The 21455-nt window shown below is 38.6% G+C and overlaps 1 protein-coding gene across 1 annotated transcript in view; it reads right to left on the reverse strand.

The window, feature by feature from the left end:
- The window catches only part of ASXL3 (ASXL transcriptional regulator 3), a 182794-nt gene that overhangs the window by 91643 nt on the left and 69696 nt on the right, over nt 1-21455 (reverse strand). The window contains exon 5 of the mRNA XM_044243202.1: nt 7384-7505. Coding sequence (XP_044099137.1) covers nt 7384-7505 — 122 coding nt within the window. The remainder of the gene's footprint in view (nt 1-7383; nt 7506-21455) is intronic.

Here is a 21455-nt window from a genome sequence, read left to right on the forward strand (position 1 = left end):
TCTAAATTTGGATATCCCAGAGCCTGGAAAATATAAAGCCATGGTTAGATTAAGAAAATAAGACTAGGAGGGTCACTTTAATTTTTTTTAAGGTTTTATTTATTTATTTGAGCTAGAGAGAGAGCACAAGCAGGGGCAGTGGTAGGCAGAGGGAGAAGCAGGCTCCCTGATGAGCAAGGAGCTCAATGTGGGGCTCCATCCCAGGACCCTGGGATCATGACCCAAACCAAAGGCAGACGCTTAACCAACTGAGCCACCAAAGCATCCCTAGAAGTGTCACTTTAGCTGGTCGTGGGAGGTTTGCTCTTCATAAGGCTACCCTGAAAGAGGAGATTTTATTGTGTTGTGACAAATTATGAGAGGTGGTTTTTTCTATTACACACCAAAGGTCTCAATTAGCTAGAGGTGGCCCTTTGCTCAATCTGTAACATGGTTTTATTCTGACACTGACATTACATCAATAAGACTTACTATATTCGTCTAGATTCATTTGAGGGGGATGATGTCACTGAAGTACTTTCCAACATTTCAAGACTTAGCTCTAGTTTGGAATGCTAATGGAATATCTTATTGAACAACTTTAAATCCTATAATTTCAAAAAGATATCCAAATTGGCAATGAAGAAGTCAAACTCTCTCTATTCGCAGATGACATGATTCTTTATATAGAAAACCCAAAAGACTCCACCCCCAAACTACTAGAACTCATACAGCAATTCAGCCACGTGGCAGGATGCAAAGTCAATGTGCAGAAATCAGTGGCTTTCTTATACACTAACAATGAAAATACAGAAAGGGAAATTAGAGAATCGATTCCATTAACTATAGCACCAAGAACCATAAGATACCTGGGAATAAACCTAATCAAAGAGGTAAAGGATCTGTACTTGAGGAAATACAGAACACTCATGAAAGAAATTGAAGAAGACACAAAAAGATGGAAGACCATTCCATGCTCTTGGATCGGAAGAATAAACATTGTTAAAATGTCTATACTGCCCAGAGCAATCTATACTTTTAATGTCATTCCGATCAAAATTCCAGTGGTATTCTTCAAAGAGCTGGAGCAAATAATCCAAAAATTTGTATGGAATCAGAAGAGACCCCGAATCGCTAAGGAAATGTTGAAAAACAAAAATAAAACTGGGGGCATCATGTTACCTGATTTCAAGCTTTATTATAAAGCTGTGATCACCAAGACAGCATGGTACTGGCATAAAAACAGACACATAGACCAGTGGAACAGAGTAGAGAGCCCAGATATGGACCCTCAACTCTATGGTCAATTAATCTTTGACAAAACAGGAAAAAATATACAGTGGAAAAAAGATAGTCTCTTCAATAAATGGTGCTGGGAAAACCGGACAGCTATATGTAGAAGAATGAAACTTGACCATTCTCTTACACCGTACACAAAGATAAACTCAAAATGGATAAAAGACCTCAATGTGAGACAGCAATCCATCAGAATCCTAGAGGAGAACATAGGCAGTAATCTCTTCGATATCAGCCACAGCAACTTCTTTCAAGATATGTCTCCAAAGGCAAAGGAAACAAAAGCGAAAATAAACTTTTGGGACTTTATCAAAATCAAAAGCTTCTGCACAGCAAAGGAAACGGTCAAAAAAACAAAGAGGCAACCCACGGAATGGGAGAAGATATTTGCAAATGACAGTACAGACAAAAGGTTGATATCCAGGATCTATAATGAACTCCTCAAACTCAACACACACAAAACAGGCAATCATATCAAAAAATGGGCAGAAGATATGAACAGACACTTCTCCAATCAAGACATACAAATGGCTACCAGACACATGAAAAAATGTTCATCATCACTAGCCCTCAGGGAGATTCAAATTAAAACCACATTGAGATATCACCTTACACCAGTTAGAATGGCCAAAATTAACAAGACAGGAAACAACATGTGTTGGAGGGGATGTGGAGAAAGGGGAACCTCTTACACTGTTGGTGGGAATGAAGTTGGTGCAGCCTCTTTGGAGAGCAGTGTGGAGATTCCTCAAGAAATTAACAATAGAACTTCCCTATGACCCTGCAATTGCACTACTGGGTATTTACCCCAGAGATACAGATGTCGCGAAAAGAAGGGCTATCTGTACCACAATGTTTATAGCAGCAATGGCCACAGTCGCCAAACTATGGAAAGAACCAAGATGTCCTTCAATGGATGAATGGATAAGGAAAATGTGGTCCATATACACTATGGAGTATTATGCCTCCATCAGAAAGGATGAATACCCAACTTTTGTAGCAACATGGACGGGACTGGAAGAGATTATGCTGAGAGAAATAAGTCAAGCAGAGAGAGTCAATTATCATATGGTTTCACTTATTTGTGGAGCATAGCAAATATCATGGAGGACAAGGGGTGTTAGAGAGGAGAAGGGAGTTGGGGTAAATTGGAAGGGGAGGTGAATCATGAGAGACTATGGACTCTGAAAAACAATCTGAGGGGTTTGAAGTGGCGGGGGGGTGGGAGGTTGGGGTACCATGTGGTGGGTATTATAGAGGGCATGGATTGCATGGAGCACTGGGTGTGGTGAAAAAATAATGAATACTGTTATGCTGAAAATAAATAAATTAAAAATAATAATAATAAATCCTATAATTTCAAATCCAGAAAGAAATACCATCAAAACGTAAATCAGGGTATCTGGATGGTTCAGTGGGTTGAACCTCCGACTTGCTCAGGTCATGATGTCAGGGTCCTGGGATCCAGCCTACATTGGGCTCCCTTCTCAGCGGGAAATCTGTTTCTCCCTCTCCCCCTGCCCCTCCCCACCTTATGCGAGTGCCAGCTCTCTCTCTCTCTCTCAGATAAACAAATAAAATCTTTAAAAACAAAACAACTTAAACAAGAAGAAGGCAAGTGTAAATGCAGTCTACTGTGAAGGAATGTACCTTTAAGCTGCTCACATCTGTAATGTCCAACACGACCAAACCCCACAGAGAACATGGTACTAACCAAGCTTAATACTTCCAGGTGTTATTCAGTATGAAAGAAATTTATAGGCTTAAACTTGGAAATAAACTTATTTTTTAAAGGAAATACAAAACAGAGCTAAACCTGTCAGGGAAAAGTAAAGATCCTATCATGCATCAGTTATAATTCTGGCTTTAAGCAAAAATAAAGAAATCAAAAGATGAGGGCTGAGCATGCTTTTCTCTAGACATGTATCGTGATAGTCTCTTATAAAAAGAAAGAAACGATAACAAAAAAAGTCAACCCTTTAAATATGCATTTTATTTTTTCAACAGAAAGCTTGTCAGATAACTCTAAAAAAATTGGAATGGTTTCTCATTTCTACTGTAATGAAAAAATAAAATAAAACCTAAAATCACAGGCCATTTGTGTTAACTTGGAATTTGCCTAAACAAGTAATGCCTGTTTTATTGTAATAGGAAAACAACACTAACAATGTAACTTAAGAATGCACTGAATGCAATATGCCCTTCACTGAAAAATCTGAGAATATCCATGCTGAGAATGCTAAAATAATTAGAAATACACACAGAGAAAACAGTTGGCTGAGTCAGGCACTGGTGCTCTCAGGCTAAACGTCAACGCCCATGTTCAAGAAACTGCTGTCGTGCAACATAACCTTTGGAATTGCATGGTATTGGTCAAATATATAAAGCTAAAGCAAAATACCAACACCATATCTGCTTTGTGATAAGAGGAGAGGGCAAAATACCTGCGACTTTATGAATAAATTCTACCACCCTAAATAAATAACGAAGTCGAATGAAACAACAGCAACAACATAGAAAGGTTCTGTTCGACACCATGTTACATCCCATCGTCAACAGAACTCATCCGTCCCTAATCTTTCATTTGATTCTGCTGTTTCAAAACTTCCAAAATTTAATATTTCTTAATCCTTCCTCTTTAAAATTCAAAATCTAATCATTTCATAGTTTTTAGGATCATTATAACTAAAATATCAAGGCAGAAAGAAGTCAGGGAACAAGGTAACAATCAGCAAGCTGCTACTGTCCGGAGGCCTCTGAATGTGTTCATTTGGAATACGCGTATTCAGAAAAAAAAAAAATCTACCACAATAACAATATATTATTCATGCAACTACGTCTAACATAGGATGTTAACTAACATTTTGATGACCAGAAGGTAAAAGAGACCCAAATACTTAGAAGCAATGAAAATATTCTATGTCGGTAGTCAAGGGACATTCTAGCCTCCATGTTGCCTAGACTGTAGTTACACTGCAAACAGCCATATTGCCCAGTAAAAAGACCCACTCTCTATGCAACAGAATTTGGGGGGGTATGGAGGCCTCAGATCGGAGAAATTATGTCTGGCTTATTTTGCCTGAGGGTTTAAGTTTATATATATATATATATTTATATATATATATAAATATATATATATATATATTTAAGTTTATATATATATATATATTTATTTATTTTTACTACACTTATGCTTATAAAGCTATTGAGTTTGTTTCTCTTTTTTCCCACCTACCTCTTTCTTTCTTTTTTTCTCACCATAGCTGCACCTACTTCTTTCTAAGAATGTACACTGGTCTATGGACAGCCAAACTACTAAAGGCCGACTGACCCCGAATACACTTCCAGCAAAATGATAAGAGCTGCATAACTGATATATTTTTGAGTGTCTGCCAGGAATGTGTGCTGAAACTGAACATACGCAAGTCTGTGTTCAAAAATAATATTCTTAATGATTATGATGTATTGCTTTTGTTACGTTATACAAATGCTGAAGAATGTAAATTTCTAGAGATAATGTAAAAAATTCATCTATCATATTATAGACCATATGCTAAAAGGCAATATCAGTTAAGAGGGAAGAATCTGAAACTATGATTCTGGGTTCAAGCGTCATCTCCAAATGTACTCGCTGAACAACTGTGGGCAAGTCATCTAAATTCTCTGGGCCTTCTTTCCCTCACTTGAAAAATGGGAATACTCGTACATACATTAAAGGATTTCTATGCGGATCAAATGACATGGTATATATAAAATACAGAGCATAATGTGTAGAATTCAGAAAAGTAAATGTCAGCTAATGTAATTGTCATTAGGGTCATTTGGCTGGCCCTACATTCATAAGATGATTTATACTCGCATACATACACACAAAACATATATTTACAAATAGAGTACACATACATATGTGTGTACATGTATGTGTATGTGTGTGTATATATATATATATACACACACACTTACAAAGAATTCTACCCAAAAGAAAAGAAAGCTGCAGATTTGCTGAGGCTGCTACAATTTAAAATGCCTCATGTTCAGTCAATTTTTGAAATGCTGTCTTAAGAAACTCAGCAATTACAGGGAATCTAGGCAAAATTCTGCAAGAGCAGCTTTTTTTTTTCTAATGAATTTCCAATACAAATTTGATTATTAATCAAACATTAGCATATCTGCTACATATTGTGCCATCTTCCCACTTTAGCTAATTTGCTATTTGGTTATACAATATGAAGTTTTAAGAAATTACTACACAGCTCTTCCAGGACATTAAGAAGCTTACAGGACAGGTTTCTTACAAAGAGGCTGAGACCCTAAGCAAGCAAGTGGCACTTTCCATGAACACACGCTCTGCAACAGCACAAAAATACTAACTCAAAGCTGTGAAATAAGTTAGTCATTATGAAAAATGTTCAAATGATATGAAACCAAAATGGAGAAAGTAAAAAATAGTGAGACATGACAAGACCTAGATCTGAATTTTTATCTTTATGTTTACATACAGGAATATTTCATGATGTAGACATTTTCTAAATCACTGCCCTTCAGAAGTATGACTTTCATTTATGACTGCATCTATGTTTTTTAAATGCTACAAGTACCGGTATCCAGCTTTGTATCCTTCGTTCTCTCCTGGGTAGTATTTTATTAACTGCATTCCATTTGCCACCTGAATAAGCCTTTTCCTGGACTTCCCTACTGTCATCCATCCTTTATTTCATCAATTAAAAAGGGATCTCAACACTGAATTCAATTTTGTTCTGCGGTCTAAAACATCATACAAGATATAAATGGCAAGCTCATCAAAGATTATTTGATGTAATACTAATTACCTTATACATAATACCAATGAAAGGAAATACTGCAATTTCAATAATTAATACAGAATAGAAAAGTAATGTAATTCAGTACAAAAATGTTGAGTTTCTTTCCTAAGTTTCCTTGTTTGAAGTAGAGGAGAAGGTAGGGGCTGTCTAGGAAACTGGATAGGGTATTAAGAAGCTTTACAGGTTAGTGAGACTTAAAAAAAATTAATTTTTTAAAAACATTTCTCCTCTTCCTTGTTATAAATACAGCATGAGGATGGTATTTCTATTCCTAGACTTGGTCAGGGTCTGCAGGAGATGTGAGGGAGGGGGGCTGTCATAGAAAGAGCAAAATAAATATGGGAGAGGAAGGCAGTTAAACAGGGGAAAATCATGAATTTTCACATGAACGGTCACATACATAAGCTTTCCACTTACGGAGCACATTACCATCACGCAGTGTCTCCATCTAAGCACAGCACTGTCTCCTCCTCTTCCACGCCCCGGTTCGGAATGTGCTGGTGCAGCAGCAATAGCTAACATCTACTGAGTGGCTATCAGGGGTCAGGGTTGCTCATTCTACCATGTGCTTTCGACGTCTCCCCTCATAGACTTCTCTTGCATTGTTCCCATGTGAAAGGTGCTATTATTTCCCACATTCTCTAGACATGAAATCCGAGATTCAGAGGAGAGAAGTGTCTTGCCCAGAGTTGCAGGAATTCAAACCGGGGTGTTTCAGAACCTAGAAGCCAACCTTGCAACCATTCCCTCCCATCACCACCTTGGCGCAAGGACACAGAGATCAAGACCATGTAGGTTGTATCAAGATGATATTGCACGATTAACCTCCATTCAGCACCAAACGCTTGATAAAAGTAAGCCACAACTACTCTCTTTCCTAGTCATAACTTGATGCGTCTCAGTCAGAAGGAAGAAATTGTGTGTTTATTTTTTATATCAACTATTAGTTGAGCACGAGACCACAGAGACAGTATTTGCAAGATATGCAATGCATTTACGAACCCAAAATGTTTACTATAAACCTCACACAAGAAAATCGTAATATAAGTTTTCATGGCTCCAAGAACATTTTTCCCTCTTCTATTTTACATCAAAGTTCTCAGCCAAGCCTCTCCTACTAGTTTTTCGCCTGGAGTAAAATTAGTGTATGAAGATAATGCAAGTAGTTGAATTCAGGACATCTCTGTTGCTCTCTGGCTGCTCTGTTCTTGCAGATTTTACCTTCTCCACCTCACACCCATTACTTTCAGGAGGCCGAACAAAGAACGAATGCCAGCTCTCTTACCTGTTTCAGAGCCTTTTTGGTGTGTTGCTGAAAGGAAGACGCTAACTTGCTTTGCACCGCTGTGTTCGTGACGCTTGAGTCTCGAGTGGAAGATGCGTCATCGTTTACCTGCTTCGCACAAACTACAAACAGAGAGAGATAATGATATTGCTAATTTGAATTCCTTTTTTTAAATCCACTGTGATTAACTCACTTGGAGCTTCTCTCCAATTGAAAGTGGATACCTAAAATAACGCCAAATACCACAGTGACAAGAAGAATATCTAGATTTGAGAGGACAGATCACTTAATAACTGTGTGGTCACAGTTACACGTAACCTCTCTACACCCTGTGTCCTTACCCACTAATTGATGTTAATTCCTATCCCATAGGGCTATTGTGTGGACATAAAAAAGAGCATAATATCTGCCTTAAGACTTGGGAGTCAGTAGGTATTTCCAAATCTGAATATGCAGATTGAGCAACGCACTGTCTTTTGAAGAAACAATGTAAATTCATGAAATTGTGTTTCAAATCTACCAACGGCCCTGGTGCTCTTCCATTTAACAGCCCTTCTATAGACTTCCTTGCCTACTGGGGCATGTTTGTCTTGTCCTATGGGCCAAGTCATCTATCACGGAGAAGGAAAAATAAAAGCCAAGATGCTGTGGGTCAGTTTAAGGTAATTATTTTCAAGAACATCATGCTTTCTGCAGAGAATCATATAATCAGCCCACTTTTACCAGAATCAAATTTTCCTGTTGCCTATTCTACAGAGGGCATTTTCTACAAAAAGCTGTTTTTTAGATGAACCAATGTCTCACTGGTGACAAGGGCCCACATTCACCCATGGCTCTGTGGAACCTGGGTTATGGCCAGCACTCATCTTTAGCCCTCAAACTGTCCACCAGAGAGAAGAGGCTGGACTCTGGCCACAGAGAGATGCAGGCCTTCTTCTGTGCACACCAGAGGGGAAGGTGTTATTTGGAAAATCAAAGTCAGGAAGTACTATGATTGGGGGCAGAATGGAGGCAGATGTCAAAGGCAGGAGGCAAGCGGAAGTTAGATGGAAAAAAATAACTTGAGAACATATTGGAAAAGCTCAAAATATGACTTTTTAAGGGCACCAGGGTTAACACTAATCCAAGAAAATTTTCGAAGGAACAGTAACTTGAGAAGATTCTGACCTGAGCTTTAGAGGCAGGTGGAGGAGCAAAAATTATTCTAGTCAAAAATGGAAGCACATGCACGTGCACAGTGTTGCGAACGCTCAAGCTGCTTTAGATAGACTCAAGCACATGTTGCCTAGAAATAAAAATGCAGCTCATGAAGGAGAATGCTGGGGGGAAAGAGTCAAGTTTTGTTTTAAGACAAAGTAATCGAGTTACTGAGGACCAAACAAAAGGAACAAGTTTCAGACAGTAATTGTTAGTTATTAATGCCAAGCGTTTTACATATGTGATTTCATTTCATCCCTGCCACATCGTTGCTGCTTCCTTGCAAGACATTAAAGTACTGTCTCTGTTTTAGAGAGAGAAAACTAGAGCTCAGAAAGGCTCAACAGCTTGCCAACCCTAACAAAGTCAACAAAATAGCAGAGCTGGGAGTCAGGGCCAGACCCATAATTTCGCACTTAAAATATTTGTCCTCAAAGCCCAGAACTGATGCAGAAAATTCAGTGTCTAAAGAAGTTCAATTTGGTTGCATCCCGAAGGTACTGAAATGGGAAGTTGATAAGGGCAGAGAGATCAAGTCATTTAACCACAGACATGAAAAAAATTAAAAACTTATCGGTGACAGTGACTGGCCCAGGAAATACTTCGGTTGAAGAAGCCAAAGGGTTTGCCCATGGACAGACTCAGAGAAGTCCCTGAATTAATGATCAGGTGACTTGTTTCTATTTGATACCGTATGATACTTTTCCTTAAAACAGTCTAAACGCTGTCGTTAAGAAATTGTCACACTGCTCTCATGGACTATGGCTCCTAGGCTTTTCTCCTTGCAATGATCACCGCAGTAAATTATAATACTCGGCCAAGTCTTACTCATCAAGAAATAGCAGAAATTAACTATCGGTGTGTAGTTCAAAGATAAATTTACTTTTACATGATTACATCGATGGCCTTTTTAATGTTTGAAGTCTCTATGAAGTGAGACAAACTAAGGAACTGAGAGGAAGGTCACAGAGGGGACAAATGATTCCAGTTGGATGGACCTATATGTGGCAACAGAAGCCCAGCCAGAAGCAAAGTTATTTTATTACTTCACATTCTTAGAGTAGTATTTCCACCTCGACTATGGAAACTTACTGGTTAGTTAAAAAGGAGAGCCAAACGCCACCCGTGGATTTTAGGGAACCTAGGGAAAATAGCAGAATAGTTCTGCATACTGGACATCTAAACAGATTTACCGATTTGCTTAGGAAGTGCTTTTATTCATAAATCTTGCAAAGGTAAACTCCAGTGAAGCAGGATCCAAAAACAACAGATGCTGAATTGGTCTGTATATAATGAAAGCCTCATCCTCCCTGCACTCATCTGACTGCGACAATAAATGGTACAGCCAGCCCTGCTTCCAGAGCACAAGAGATATCTTAGAACTTGCTCTACTTCCCTCTGATTTAGGAAGCCATGTGGCATCACGATACCTGTTTAGCTATCAGAGGATATAATGCATACTTCATTTAAATTCACCATTCCACCAAGTTAATAGTGATTCATATGCATTTAGTGTTTCCAAAAGGAAGATTTGGTTGCATTTGGAGCCTAGAACTTCAGGTGGAGGGGAGGACAATAAAATCAAACAGCATCCAGCAGTCCTATGAAGTTTTCTTCTGAAGATGATTCATTTTTCTTTAACTTAAACCTCTATTTTGCTATATCTTACATTCCATCCAATGCTCAAGTGAAGCATCATGAGAATTCCTTCCTCCATAGTCAATTGCCTTCCTGATTCCCTCTTTGGAGCTTGTTCCTATTTCCCTGAATCAAACCATTTTTCCCACATTCTTTCTTTCTTCTTCTTTTTTTTTTTTAAGATTTTATTTATTTATTTGACAGAGATCATAAGCAGGCAGAGAGGCAGGCAGAGAGAGAGGGGGAAGCAGGCTCCCCACTGAGCAGAAAGCCCAATGGGGGGCTCAATCCCAGGACTCTGAGACCATGACCTGAGCCAAAGGGAGAGGCTTAACTCACTGAGACACCCACGTACCCCCCGAATTATTTATTTCTGATCAAATATTTATGGAACTTTTACAAAAAGTAAATGTAATAGAAAATGAAATCTATAAATGAGTGTTCCTTTGGGTTAAAAAAAACCAAATATCTTATTTTTAAGAAAAAAGTCAAGAGATAATTAAATGCACAGTGCAATCCACAGGCTCCAAACAGTGCACCTGCGTGTACCGTGTACATGCACGTGGCATGTGTGTGTGTACGTGTACTGACAAAAATGGACCCTTAACACGGGTGTATGAGTGATTTTATTCATTCTTTTGCCGTGTATATGATGAGGGCAGCTGAACAGAAGAACATCAAGTAGCTGGACTGTGGAGGTTCATGCAGCTTCATATTCTGACAAAACACACGGTTTTCACTTTCACTTCGTTCTTGCAGCTTTCTTAATAACAGATGTGATAAATAAATAATGCAGAGCTCATTTTAAACACTTGCCTGAATATTTACAGAAGGGACTGGGTTTGGCCTCTGAAATACAAGCCAAAGAAAAATCAATGTTAAGGAAAGGACCAAGGGAAATCCACAGTATGTAAAATTACAACAGAAACCAGGAAACTGAAGAATTGGGACAGATGTTTTATCCAATAAATATCATACACTGACAGGCAGCTTAGAAAGTGATATCTTTTTGGCATTCAAACAAGAATGGGTTGGTTTTTTGTTTTTTTGGTTTTTTTTTTCTAACTTCACTGGCACAATCACAAAAACGAATGCCAGGATTTATACCTCAAAACCCCACAAGACTGCCTGCCCTTTTTGTAGGTGGACAAAATGAAGACAAGGAAAGGTTTTTTTAAAAAGGTACAGAAATGTTATTTCTGCCTACATTTTGCTTGGCTGCCAAAACTAGGCAAAGCCAAAGACACAGTTAAAGGCTAATATGCTTGTTTTAAATTCAGATAGGTAATGAGGTTCTTAGTATTTGCTGCTCAACTACCTCCACGTTCACTCACACTCAGACTCCCAAACCTCCCATCCCAAATATTCTATTTGGAAGCCTCAGGAACAAAGAGAGATGGAAGATTCCTCGTCATTATGAGACAGTCCTGAAGGGTGGAGAAACTGGTGACTGCCGGCAAGACTGGATTTCTGACTCGCAGAGTCTCCATGTTGTCGTCCTCTTTCCCCTCATTCATTCACCCTTCAGCTTCAAAAATGAGATCAAACTAGAAAATATGGGTTAGAGCTCATATTTTTTAAAGTTGAATGACAGAAGCTTTGGGCACTACTCCCCCCAATGTAATTACTAATCCATTGACAAGTGTACAAGAGGGCTTTGACTTTTAAACCAAGACACAAAGAAGGGAGAAATTAGAACGCAACCTTGACTTTGTCTCTCCCTCATCTTAAGTCTTGTCTGCCTCCTCAACTCCCATCATCTCTGATCCAACCAACCAAGAACCTGCTGTGTTTCCTGAACACAGTGACTTGCTGTATTTATTGTACTCGCTCCGACTGTCCCTCATCCAAATACCCTTCTCCATTTCTTTGCCTGGAGAATTCATCTTGGCATAGCAACCTAGAACAGCTTCCCCCAAAGCCTTCCTGACTATTCCCAGCTCTGAGGAAGACTCACTCCTCCCCTTGCCTAGTTTCCTTGGAACCTAGTAATGCATTCAGGGCACTCTCTACAAACGATGCTTCTCTGCCTCACCACCCAAAAGTCTAGCCGCTCAGGGACTTACACATTGTTGCAAAGATAGGTGCAGAGTAGTTGATCTATAAATGTTTATTAAGCAAAACTGTCAAATTTGATTTTAATGAAATTTATCTAAAGTGTCTATTTTTAATGTCAACATTCAATTACTGGTTTTTAGTTAAGAATTCATGGAAGGGGGGGCACCTGGGTGGCTCAGTGGATTAAGCCTCTGCCATCAGCTCAGGTCATGGTCTCAGAGTCCTGGGATCGAGCCCTGCATCGGGCTCTCTGCTCAGTGGGGAGCCTTCTTCCCCCTCCCTCTCCGCCTGCTGCTCTGTCTGCTTGCGTTCTCTCTCTCTTTCTCTCTCTGTCAAATCAATAAATAAAATCTTAAAAAAAAAAAAAAAAGAATTCATGGAAGGGGAAGACAGCAAAGCAGAGTTCAGTTATTATGGAAAAGCATACATAAAAAGTGAATTTCTTTTCTATCTTATGAAACTTTTTAAAAATCATCCTAAAATCAATTAGGGAAAATATGAAAACCAAACAACAAAACATCCTTCGCATATCAGTGGAAAGTCACATGACCTTCCATGCACTGCAAATAAACTTCCTTCTGCCATCCTGACTTGTTGCCTTATTTTAAGAGGAAAGTCACAGTTTGGGGCTTTTCCATAGTGAAATAAAAATAATTCAAAAGCCAAAATTAGAAATCACAATGCTTATTTGAACAGGCAGGAGCTATGTGAGGGCAGAACCACACCGCAGACCAGGATCTGCACACAAGAGAGAACCTGCGACAACGATATTAATTGCTGTATGTCCCACTAAACCACATGATATAAGTAACAGGCTATCAGAGGTAACTGATGTTCCCAGGTCTAATCCAGGCAGGCAGAACAGCCTTTGATCCATTTCATTTCTATCAGTTCTCCCTCCAATTACTCCCTTTCAATTTTCTGATCAAACTAGATGCTATCAAAATAGTTCTCTGTAGAAATAATCCTGACATTCACTATAGGCTTAATATAGTTTTTATAAACAACAGATATAAATTGAAGAGCACAGAGTGTATTAGGGATAACACTGTGCACAGTTAGAGTTTAATCACGTTTTAAAAGAGAACCGAGTCTTAGAGGAAGCTTATTTATTTATGAATCATTCATTTAGTTGTAAAACTTTTGCTGAGCACCTCTGTGCCAAACACTGTATCGAATGCTGGAGGACAACAGCGAATAAAACCCAAGACCTATAAAGCTTTTTTTAATGTATTTTTTTCTAGGAACTGTGGGATAGAACTATTAATTCTATCTGAGGAAAACCAAGTGTGTGAAAACCTACAAATGATAATTAAAATTTGTTCTGAAAGATTAACAAGCACATAATTCAAAAGTATCCTCTGATGGCAAATAATCAAAGAAGCTTATATTTGGATTGTGTCCACTTTATGTATCATACTTACATTGAAATTGCTCATATCAGATGTTCTGGATATACATAGTAACAAAATACATGCCAAAAACTGTTAAAAATGACTTAATGAGGACCAGGCAAACCCCATTTGACCCCAAAAATCTTCCCTGGACTCCATTTCTCTCAGAGGAAAGGTAGTTCCTTAATCCTTTTTGGATCCAGACTAAGGAGAACTACCTTCTCTAAAAGCATTCCTTATTCCAAGACAGGTACAGATACTGGAATTTAAACAACTTCCCTCATTCCAACAGACAACATTCAAAGCATATCAGATTCCAAGAAAGGCCAGCAACTACATAGAGAAACACTGGAATTAAAATAATGTAAATAGCAATTTGCCCCTAAGAAACTTTCAAAGGAGAAACTGCCTAAACATTTTACCTACTGATACTCGATAATATTTAGAATATTATCTGCTAATAAAATATAGCTAAAATAACTTAAAATTTTATTGTATGTTATATCCAGCTTTATTAGCCCAATAAAGCCCTCTTCTTAGGCAGAAGAGGTTTGCAGAAAAGGGAGCAAATAAAATAAGAGGAATGGCTAATCAGATGATAATTATACTAGCAATTTCTATCAATAAGAACATGATCCTAAACAAGATGTAATCAGGCTGATATCAGAGGCTACAAGTGATGCTCATCCAGTATCATAGAAGTGAATGGACTGCAGTTTTATTGCAGGAGACCCAATGGTTCACAGACACTTTGGTTTGCCCTGGACAGGACACAGAAGCTCCCAAGTTAACTAGGAAGAAAATTTGTACACCGAGGGTACAGCTATAGGAATCCCTCCTACAGGCACTCAATTTATCGCCGGAGCCATTGAGTTATACTAATATCTCTGAGTATCCATAAAAAAAAAATCCCTTTAAACTCAGAAAAGAGAAACTCAAGCCAGAAATATCAGTATTTAATAGGAAAAGCATATCCTACAGGTACCAGATCTGTAGGTCCATCTACAGCCTACAGATGTGTCAGAACAGATTCCTCTGTCAGAATTATGGACAGCAGTGACACGATGAACTGCTTGCACGGGGCAGAACAGTGGAAGCTATTTCTGTTATGCTGCACAATACCTATGATCTTCTACACTGCATTACATTCCTGAAACATCTACACAGAAATACAGCAATCCACTCAGAAAACCAGAAACAGCAAGAAGCAAGCAAGAAGAGTATCATTAAGAGGTTGGTACAAGGTCAAGGGTGAATGCTTCCTCCACTTGTGGGCATCACCACTAAGTACTTTATCCTCTGACACATAAAAGACAACTCTAGTATATAATAAAAGGGAGTTAGATAAGGTACTGAGGTGGTTGGTTAACTGAGAAATGGCTCTATGCTGTCTCCTTTTAAAAGGAGAGAACAGGTTATCTGGCACCAATGAAAAAAGTACTTTACTTTTTGAAGAATGGGTGATTTGTTCATATATTCTAATTATAAACTAATAAACAGAAAGCTGGCTATTTAAGATGAGTTAACTGAGGGAAATCTTTAATTCTGGTTTATTTGAGAGGAAGTTTGCTTTTATTATGAGATCACACTCTCTTTGCAATCTTTATCTCGAGATTATGAAATGTTTCAGAGCTCAAGAAAAAAAGGGAAAAGTACACTTAAATGGGTCAATTTATCTGCACTTTGAAACTTTCTTTTCTTCCGTGACCTAGGCTATTAAAACTGACCAAAATCCATTTATACAAGAACAAAGTTCACAGTTCAAGGGGAAGTATGTAAGAAAAAGAGGTCCCTAATGGGTAAAATGGAAAATAGTAAACAGAAAATTTATGTAAGAGCTGGGATAAGTCATTTGAAGAAGTTACGATGAAGGGGTTGTATCTAGATGATGCCCAGCTGTTCCTCATCATCAGACAAGGGGGGAAAGAAAGAGAAAATTAGTTTAATTAAATGCACGTAAAGATTTCAGCATAAGGAAAACATTCTTGACTATAAAGGTTATCAAAACACAGAGACAAATATAAAGGAGCCTGAGATTCCTATCTCTCTGGACATTTACTATTAGAATATTATCTAGCTAAATTGACTGGCTTAAGTCAAATGCTGGCTTGGGGTCCATCCCATATGAACTTGAAGTCCCTTGTACTTATGAATGCTGTGGGCTGGGTTGAAAGAAGGGAGAAAAAGGAAAGAGTGGGCAGAGGAGGTCTGTCTGATATCCTGCTAATGGTCATTTCTGACTATGAAGAGTATTCTCTTTCCTCCATATTTTCTTCCATGTGTAACTAAAACAATATTATTTTCACATCCTTAAGTTTCTCTAGGCCACCAATGTAGAACAGGTGTCTCCATGAGCTAACAAAGCTGTTAAGGAAAAAGAAATGTTAAAGCAAAGACAAATTAGCTTAACCTAAGAAAATCAGGGGACCGGTCCAACCGCTGAAATAATTCCCTTCCCTCATGGGCAAGATTCTAAGGAGTGGCTGGCAGGTAGAAGTTCATCCCGAACACCCAGATGACGGCACAGATTCCATCCTAAGTACCATCACGTGGGGGCAAACACAGACTAGCAACTGAAAAACCCCCAGCCCAACAAGACCGATACCACAAGAAAAGAAACACAGAGGTTACCAGCGTCCTCCAAAGTTACTCGAAACGCTGTCGTCACAACTCCACAGTCCCCTCATTTTCTTTTCCCTGATCCCTTCTATAAAATTGCCACTGATAAACTGTCAGTGTGACTACTCCCTGAGGGCACGTAAACCTTCATTAGTACACTTCTCACTTCCTCTAGGAGGCTCCTCATCTGTGTGTAATTGATGTCTCAACAGAGATCCTATCCACACACTTCAGGCCATCTTAAAGCACTTTTCACTTCTGAAAAAAGACCCCTTAAACTGCGGCCTCCGAGCCAATGAAAACAAAGAGTGAGCTGAATAATGTTTCATTAAGTTAACACAACCCTGCCAAGAATCATATGATCAGAAACCCACTTATAAAGCTGGCCATAAAGAATAATGAAAAAGGACCATATAAAATTCTTCAAATGTTGGAATCATTATTTACCCTCGGATCTAAGGACTAAAATATAGGATATATGTTCTCTATAATTTTTTTCCCTAAATAGAGACTTTTAAAATACTAATTCCCCCGCTAGAGTACTGCTTCCTCCCTGAAAGCCATTAGGGTTAATAACAAGCAGAACCTTTTTTGATCTCTGTGGATGAAAATTGTACATTCTCTAGTTTCCTTATTTTAATAAATAGGATGGTCGCTTTTGATTTTAAACTTGTAATATAAATCAGGGCCATGGAAAGAGAAATTCATTTTTTTTCTTGTTAATAACAATTTATAAAAAGAAGGTGAAGAAGGTGAAGACTATCTAGTGATGCCATCATTTCATATAAAATATGTATGGGTTTTGCAGCCAGGAATGCACTGTAAGTCAACTTAATATGTGTGAGCAAACTCATGATATACCAATGTATTATGCTCGGAAAACAACTCCGACACAAATATACCCATAGATCTCTGACTAAAATAGCCCATAAAATTCAAAATATTTTCTTTGGGTGACAGAGATCTATGCTTATATTGGCATAAATGGTTATGGGTTGTCAACAGAGATATATCAAGTGATTCACCTAAATCACTCTTCAATCTCCAGAGCTAAAGTCTGTGACATCTGAAGAGTTTACTTTCTGGAGTCTGTATGTCTAATTCTTATTAACTTGAGAAACTGTTTGGTAGGAGTCAAAGAAACATACACAAAACTATAGCTCTGTGTGTCTTGCAAATCCTATAATCAATAATATGCCACCTTCCCCACACTGTAAAACTTTTCAAAAAGCTTTAAAACAAAGTATCTTGGCAAAAGATCACCCATTTAATGAGAATATTTCTCTGGCCAACTGATTGCAAGAAGAGGATTCAAGCATTACTATTATCATCTCAGATCTAAAATTTCAACTGTTATTGATTGGAATCAAGCTACTAAGATTTTCTATTACCAGTTTTTTTTTAAGTGTCTTTTTTAAAGAAGAAATATTTCTGTGCTTACCCTGTTTAATGGTACAGCGAACGGCAGTTGATATTTATTAATGTGAAAGAACTCTATGGTAGCAGAGGCTTATTCTTTGGATTACCACAAGGGTATGTTACCAATTGGAGGTTATTATTCACCCCAGCACTTCCCACTCTTTCATCCCAAAGGAGGAATGGGAGAGGAAAAGGGAAAAAAAAAAAAAAAAAAAAAAAAAAACAGATGGTGGGACCCTCCCCATTTCCTTCCCCTCTCATTCTCTCCCTGCCCTGGCTCCCAACCCCACACATTCCCCCACCTTCTCTCTCTGATTATATTTTCAAAGTATATTTGTACAGCTGTTAGAAGTACAGAAACTGTATCCATTCTAACTTCTGGTTCAAATATGTATTAGAAACAAAATTAGAAAGGAAATCACCTGAACTGCTTCAGTTTCACGAATTATATTATTGATTTGTAAGAAGTTATGTGGTATCCTACTCCTTAATTCAGATAAGCCAGGGGTTCCCCTTTGTCAAATTCTCAAGTCTATAATCAGAACAGATTTGTACAAATGTGGGAAAAGCAAAACTGTATCAATGACTCCTGGCTAACAGTGTTCCCTGGGATTCCAAGGGAGGATCACGGAGGTTAGAGCCTGGGTTTTATGTTTGCCACTTGGATGAGATATTTCTCACAGGCAAAAATAAATAAATAAATAAAAATAGGAAATTTTAAAAAAATAACAGAGCCTAGAAAGATTATTTATCTCATAGGAACATTATGAGGATTAAACCAGATATGGCTTACAAAGTCTGGACAGTGGAGGCAGTCCTTTTCAATATCTAAGTGTGGCAAGTTTGATGGGTTATACACAGAAGTATATGGTATTTATGTGAATAGGAAATATCCTTGTCCTAAAAAGAAGCAATCATGGTTTGCCATAAGATGCAAACAGAAGTGGGAAAGTCAAGGAATACTCATGGAAACTAGCTATTTACTATCCATTCAGTGATTCCCCAAAACAATTCCTCTAATGCAACTTCAAAGGAGAGACCAGAAAATTCAGTCTTGGTCACATTAGCTGGAGATGTGCAGCTAATGTGTTATTTTGTGTGTTATTTTGTGAAGTTCCTATTCACATTTCAAATCAGGGGAGTTTTCTTTCCCTACTTTGTTTTAGCTATTGGCTGAGTGCTCCTGCCTGGTCCTCCGCCCCTTTCTAGCCACTAAAACCCTCCCACTGTCTCCTCCGAAATTCAGTAGTAGTCAATTACCAAAATCTATTAGCCTCCATCTTTTCTCTGAAAACTTCCCTTCACATCTTGAGTTACAAAAAACCTGGCTCTCTCCAATGATCACTACTTCCCCTAGAACCCTCTCAGGTGGAAGCCCCTTTCTTTTCCACACATCTTGTACTACTGGGCCTGGAAATGGGATGGGTGACCTCTATTCCAGACTCAGCTCCATCCCATTACACGAGGCTGGGCAAACCGAGGGCTGCTGAATTTCAGCTGCGGCTGATGGTCCCTTCAGTCAGGCCACTGCGGAAGAGCGTGAACGTTCCAACCATTTGTGACAGCCTTACACTGGGATTCCTTCTTCCTTTCCTCTCATCTCTGACACACATTCCATAATATTTTCCTAACTTCAATTTCCTGTATTCATCTCTCAAGTCACTTGTCCTTCTAACTCATTTTCTGTGGAACACTAGATCAAACAATCCTTCCACACCAAGAAGACCTCCCCCTTCACACCATCCCTCACATAATCGTGTCCTTACCTCCACAACCACCTCAACTACCATGGAGACTGATCTTAACTACTCCAATTCATGCACGCTTAACTCCTTCATCCCTCTCTCACTTCTTCATTCATACCTGGCAAAATCCCAAGTCTGATCAAGTCCGACTCTGTACCGACTCTGCACTTGTTAACAGTGGTCATGAACATGACTGGAAAAAGTACAGCCATGTTGTCTAGTCTTGTATTAAATTCAGAATTAGCAACCCTGAAAGTATACTTAATGCTACCTAACTCTAGACAAACATTTTATATAGTCTCCCTGAATCTGCAAAACTACCTCCCTGGTCCTCATCCTGAGCTGAAGAGTTTGTTTCCTATTTCACTGAGAAAAACGAAGCAATAAAAAGCAAATTTCCAAAAGCCCCTCCCACATATACTCTCCTACCTTCACTTCTATGCAAATACCCTGACTTTTCCCCTCTGCTTCCTTAGAGCACCTGTCTATACCCCTAAAAAAGGCCAGTCTCTTCATCCATTTAATAGATCTCATTTCCTCTGCTCTAATCAAGAACATGGCCACAGGACAACTTCCTCATTATCAAATTTTCCTCCTCAACTAGATTTTGCACATCAGTCTAGAATTATTCTCCTGTTTCTCTCTCATATCAAAAAATTACTTTTTTGGATTCTACTTTCCCTTTTTGCCGTTTTCCCATTTCACTTCTTCCCTTTACCTCAAAAATCCTTGAAAGCATCAGCTACATTTGGGGTCTCTATTTTCTGTCTCCCATTCTTTTGAGCCCACTCCATTCAGGCTGTGATCTCAACACTAGAAATTGTCATTGTCAAGTTCATCAACAACCTCAAAAAGCTAAATCCAATGGTTATGCTCAGTCTTCATTATGAGTTGATATATCTAAAAGTATCTGACACATCTGAAGTGCTTTCACTCCAGAAACACTCTCTTTACTTGGCTTCCAGAACAGACAACATGCTCTCCTCTCCATTTATCCTCAGTCTCATTTATTGTAATTATTTTCCATACCTTCTCCAAGCTCTTAAAATTCAAATACCCCTGAGCTCAGTTTTTGGGTTCTTCTCTTTTCAAATCCCTTCAGTTCCCTTGTGATCTCATCCAGTTTCTCGTGTTTAAATATTGTCTATAAACCAACCACTTTCAAATGTGTATCTCCAGCAAAGTCTTCCCCATAAATTCAGGACAGATAAGTCCAATTATTTAACACATCCACTCTGGTGGTAAAAATGAATGCCATACTTAATATGTTCAAAACTGAGCTCCTGATCAACAACCCTTGCCCCTGAAACTAATTCACTTCCAGATTTTCCATCTAAGTTAAAAAGAGTGCTAATTCTATTTGATAACACTTATAATTTGGGGTTATCTCCAACTTCTTTCTTTATTGCATAACCATGCTAATTCCAGCAGCTCCTGCTGGATCTAGCTTCAGACATATCCAGAAGCCAATCATTTTTCAGTATATCCTCTGCTACTCCTTTTTTCAAACCATCATCACTTCTTATCTAGATTATGGAAATAGCTTTCTAACTGGCCCCTCCCTCTGTTTTTGTCCTTTATCCCCACCCTCATATATATTTCTGTAATTAGTGCTTCCGCTATACTTTGCTCCTGCTAAAATCTAAGTGAGATCATTGTGTCTCTAGCTCAAAATCCTGTAAGAGTTGAACATCTTGCTCAAAGCCAAAGGCAAGATCAAGGCACTAGAGTATCTGGCCCTATAACTTCTGGGACTTCGTATCTTACCATCCTCTCCTTTGTTCATTCTGGCCTTCAACCACAATGGCCTCTTGATATTCCTGGAACATTCCAGGCACTCTCCAGCTTCAAGGCCTTTGTAATAGCTGCATCTTCACCTAGAACTCTTTCCTCTTAAATACCTACTCCCTTAACTCCTTTCAGATCTTTCTCATACATACTCCTCTCTCTCTTATCTCATTCAATATGCTCCATATCACTTTTTGGCACTGAATAAGCTACA

The sequence above is a fragment of the Neovison vison genome, chromosome 3, assembly GCF_020171115.1.
Source record: "Neovison vison isolate M4711 chromosome 3, ASM_NN_V1, whole genome shotgun sequence".
Taxonomy (NCBI): domain Eukaryota; kingdom Metazoa; phylum Chordata; class Mammalia; order Carnivora; family Mustelidae; genus Neogale; species Neogale vison.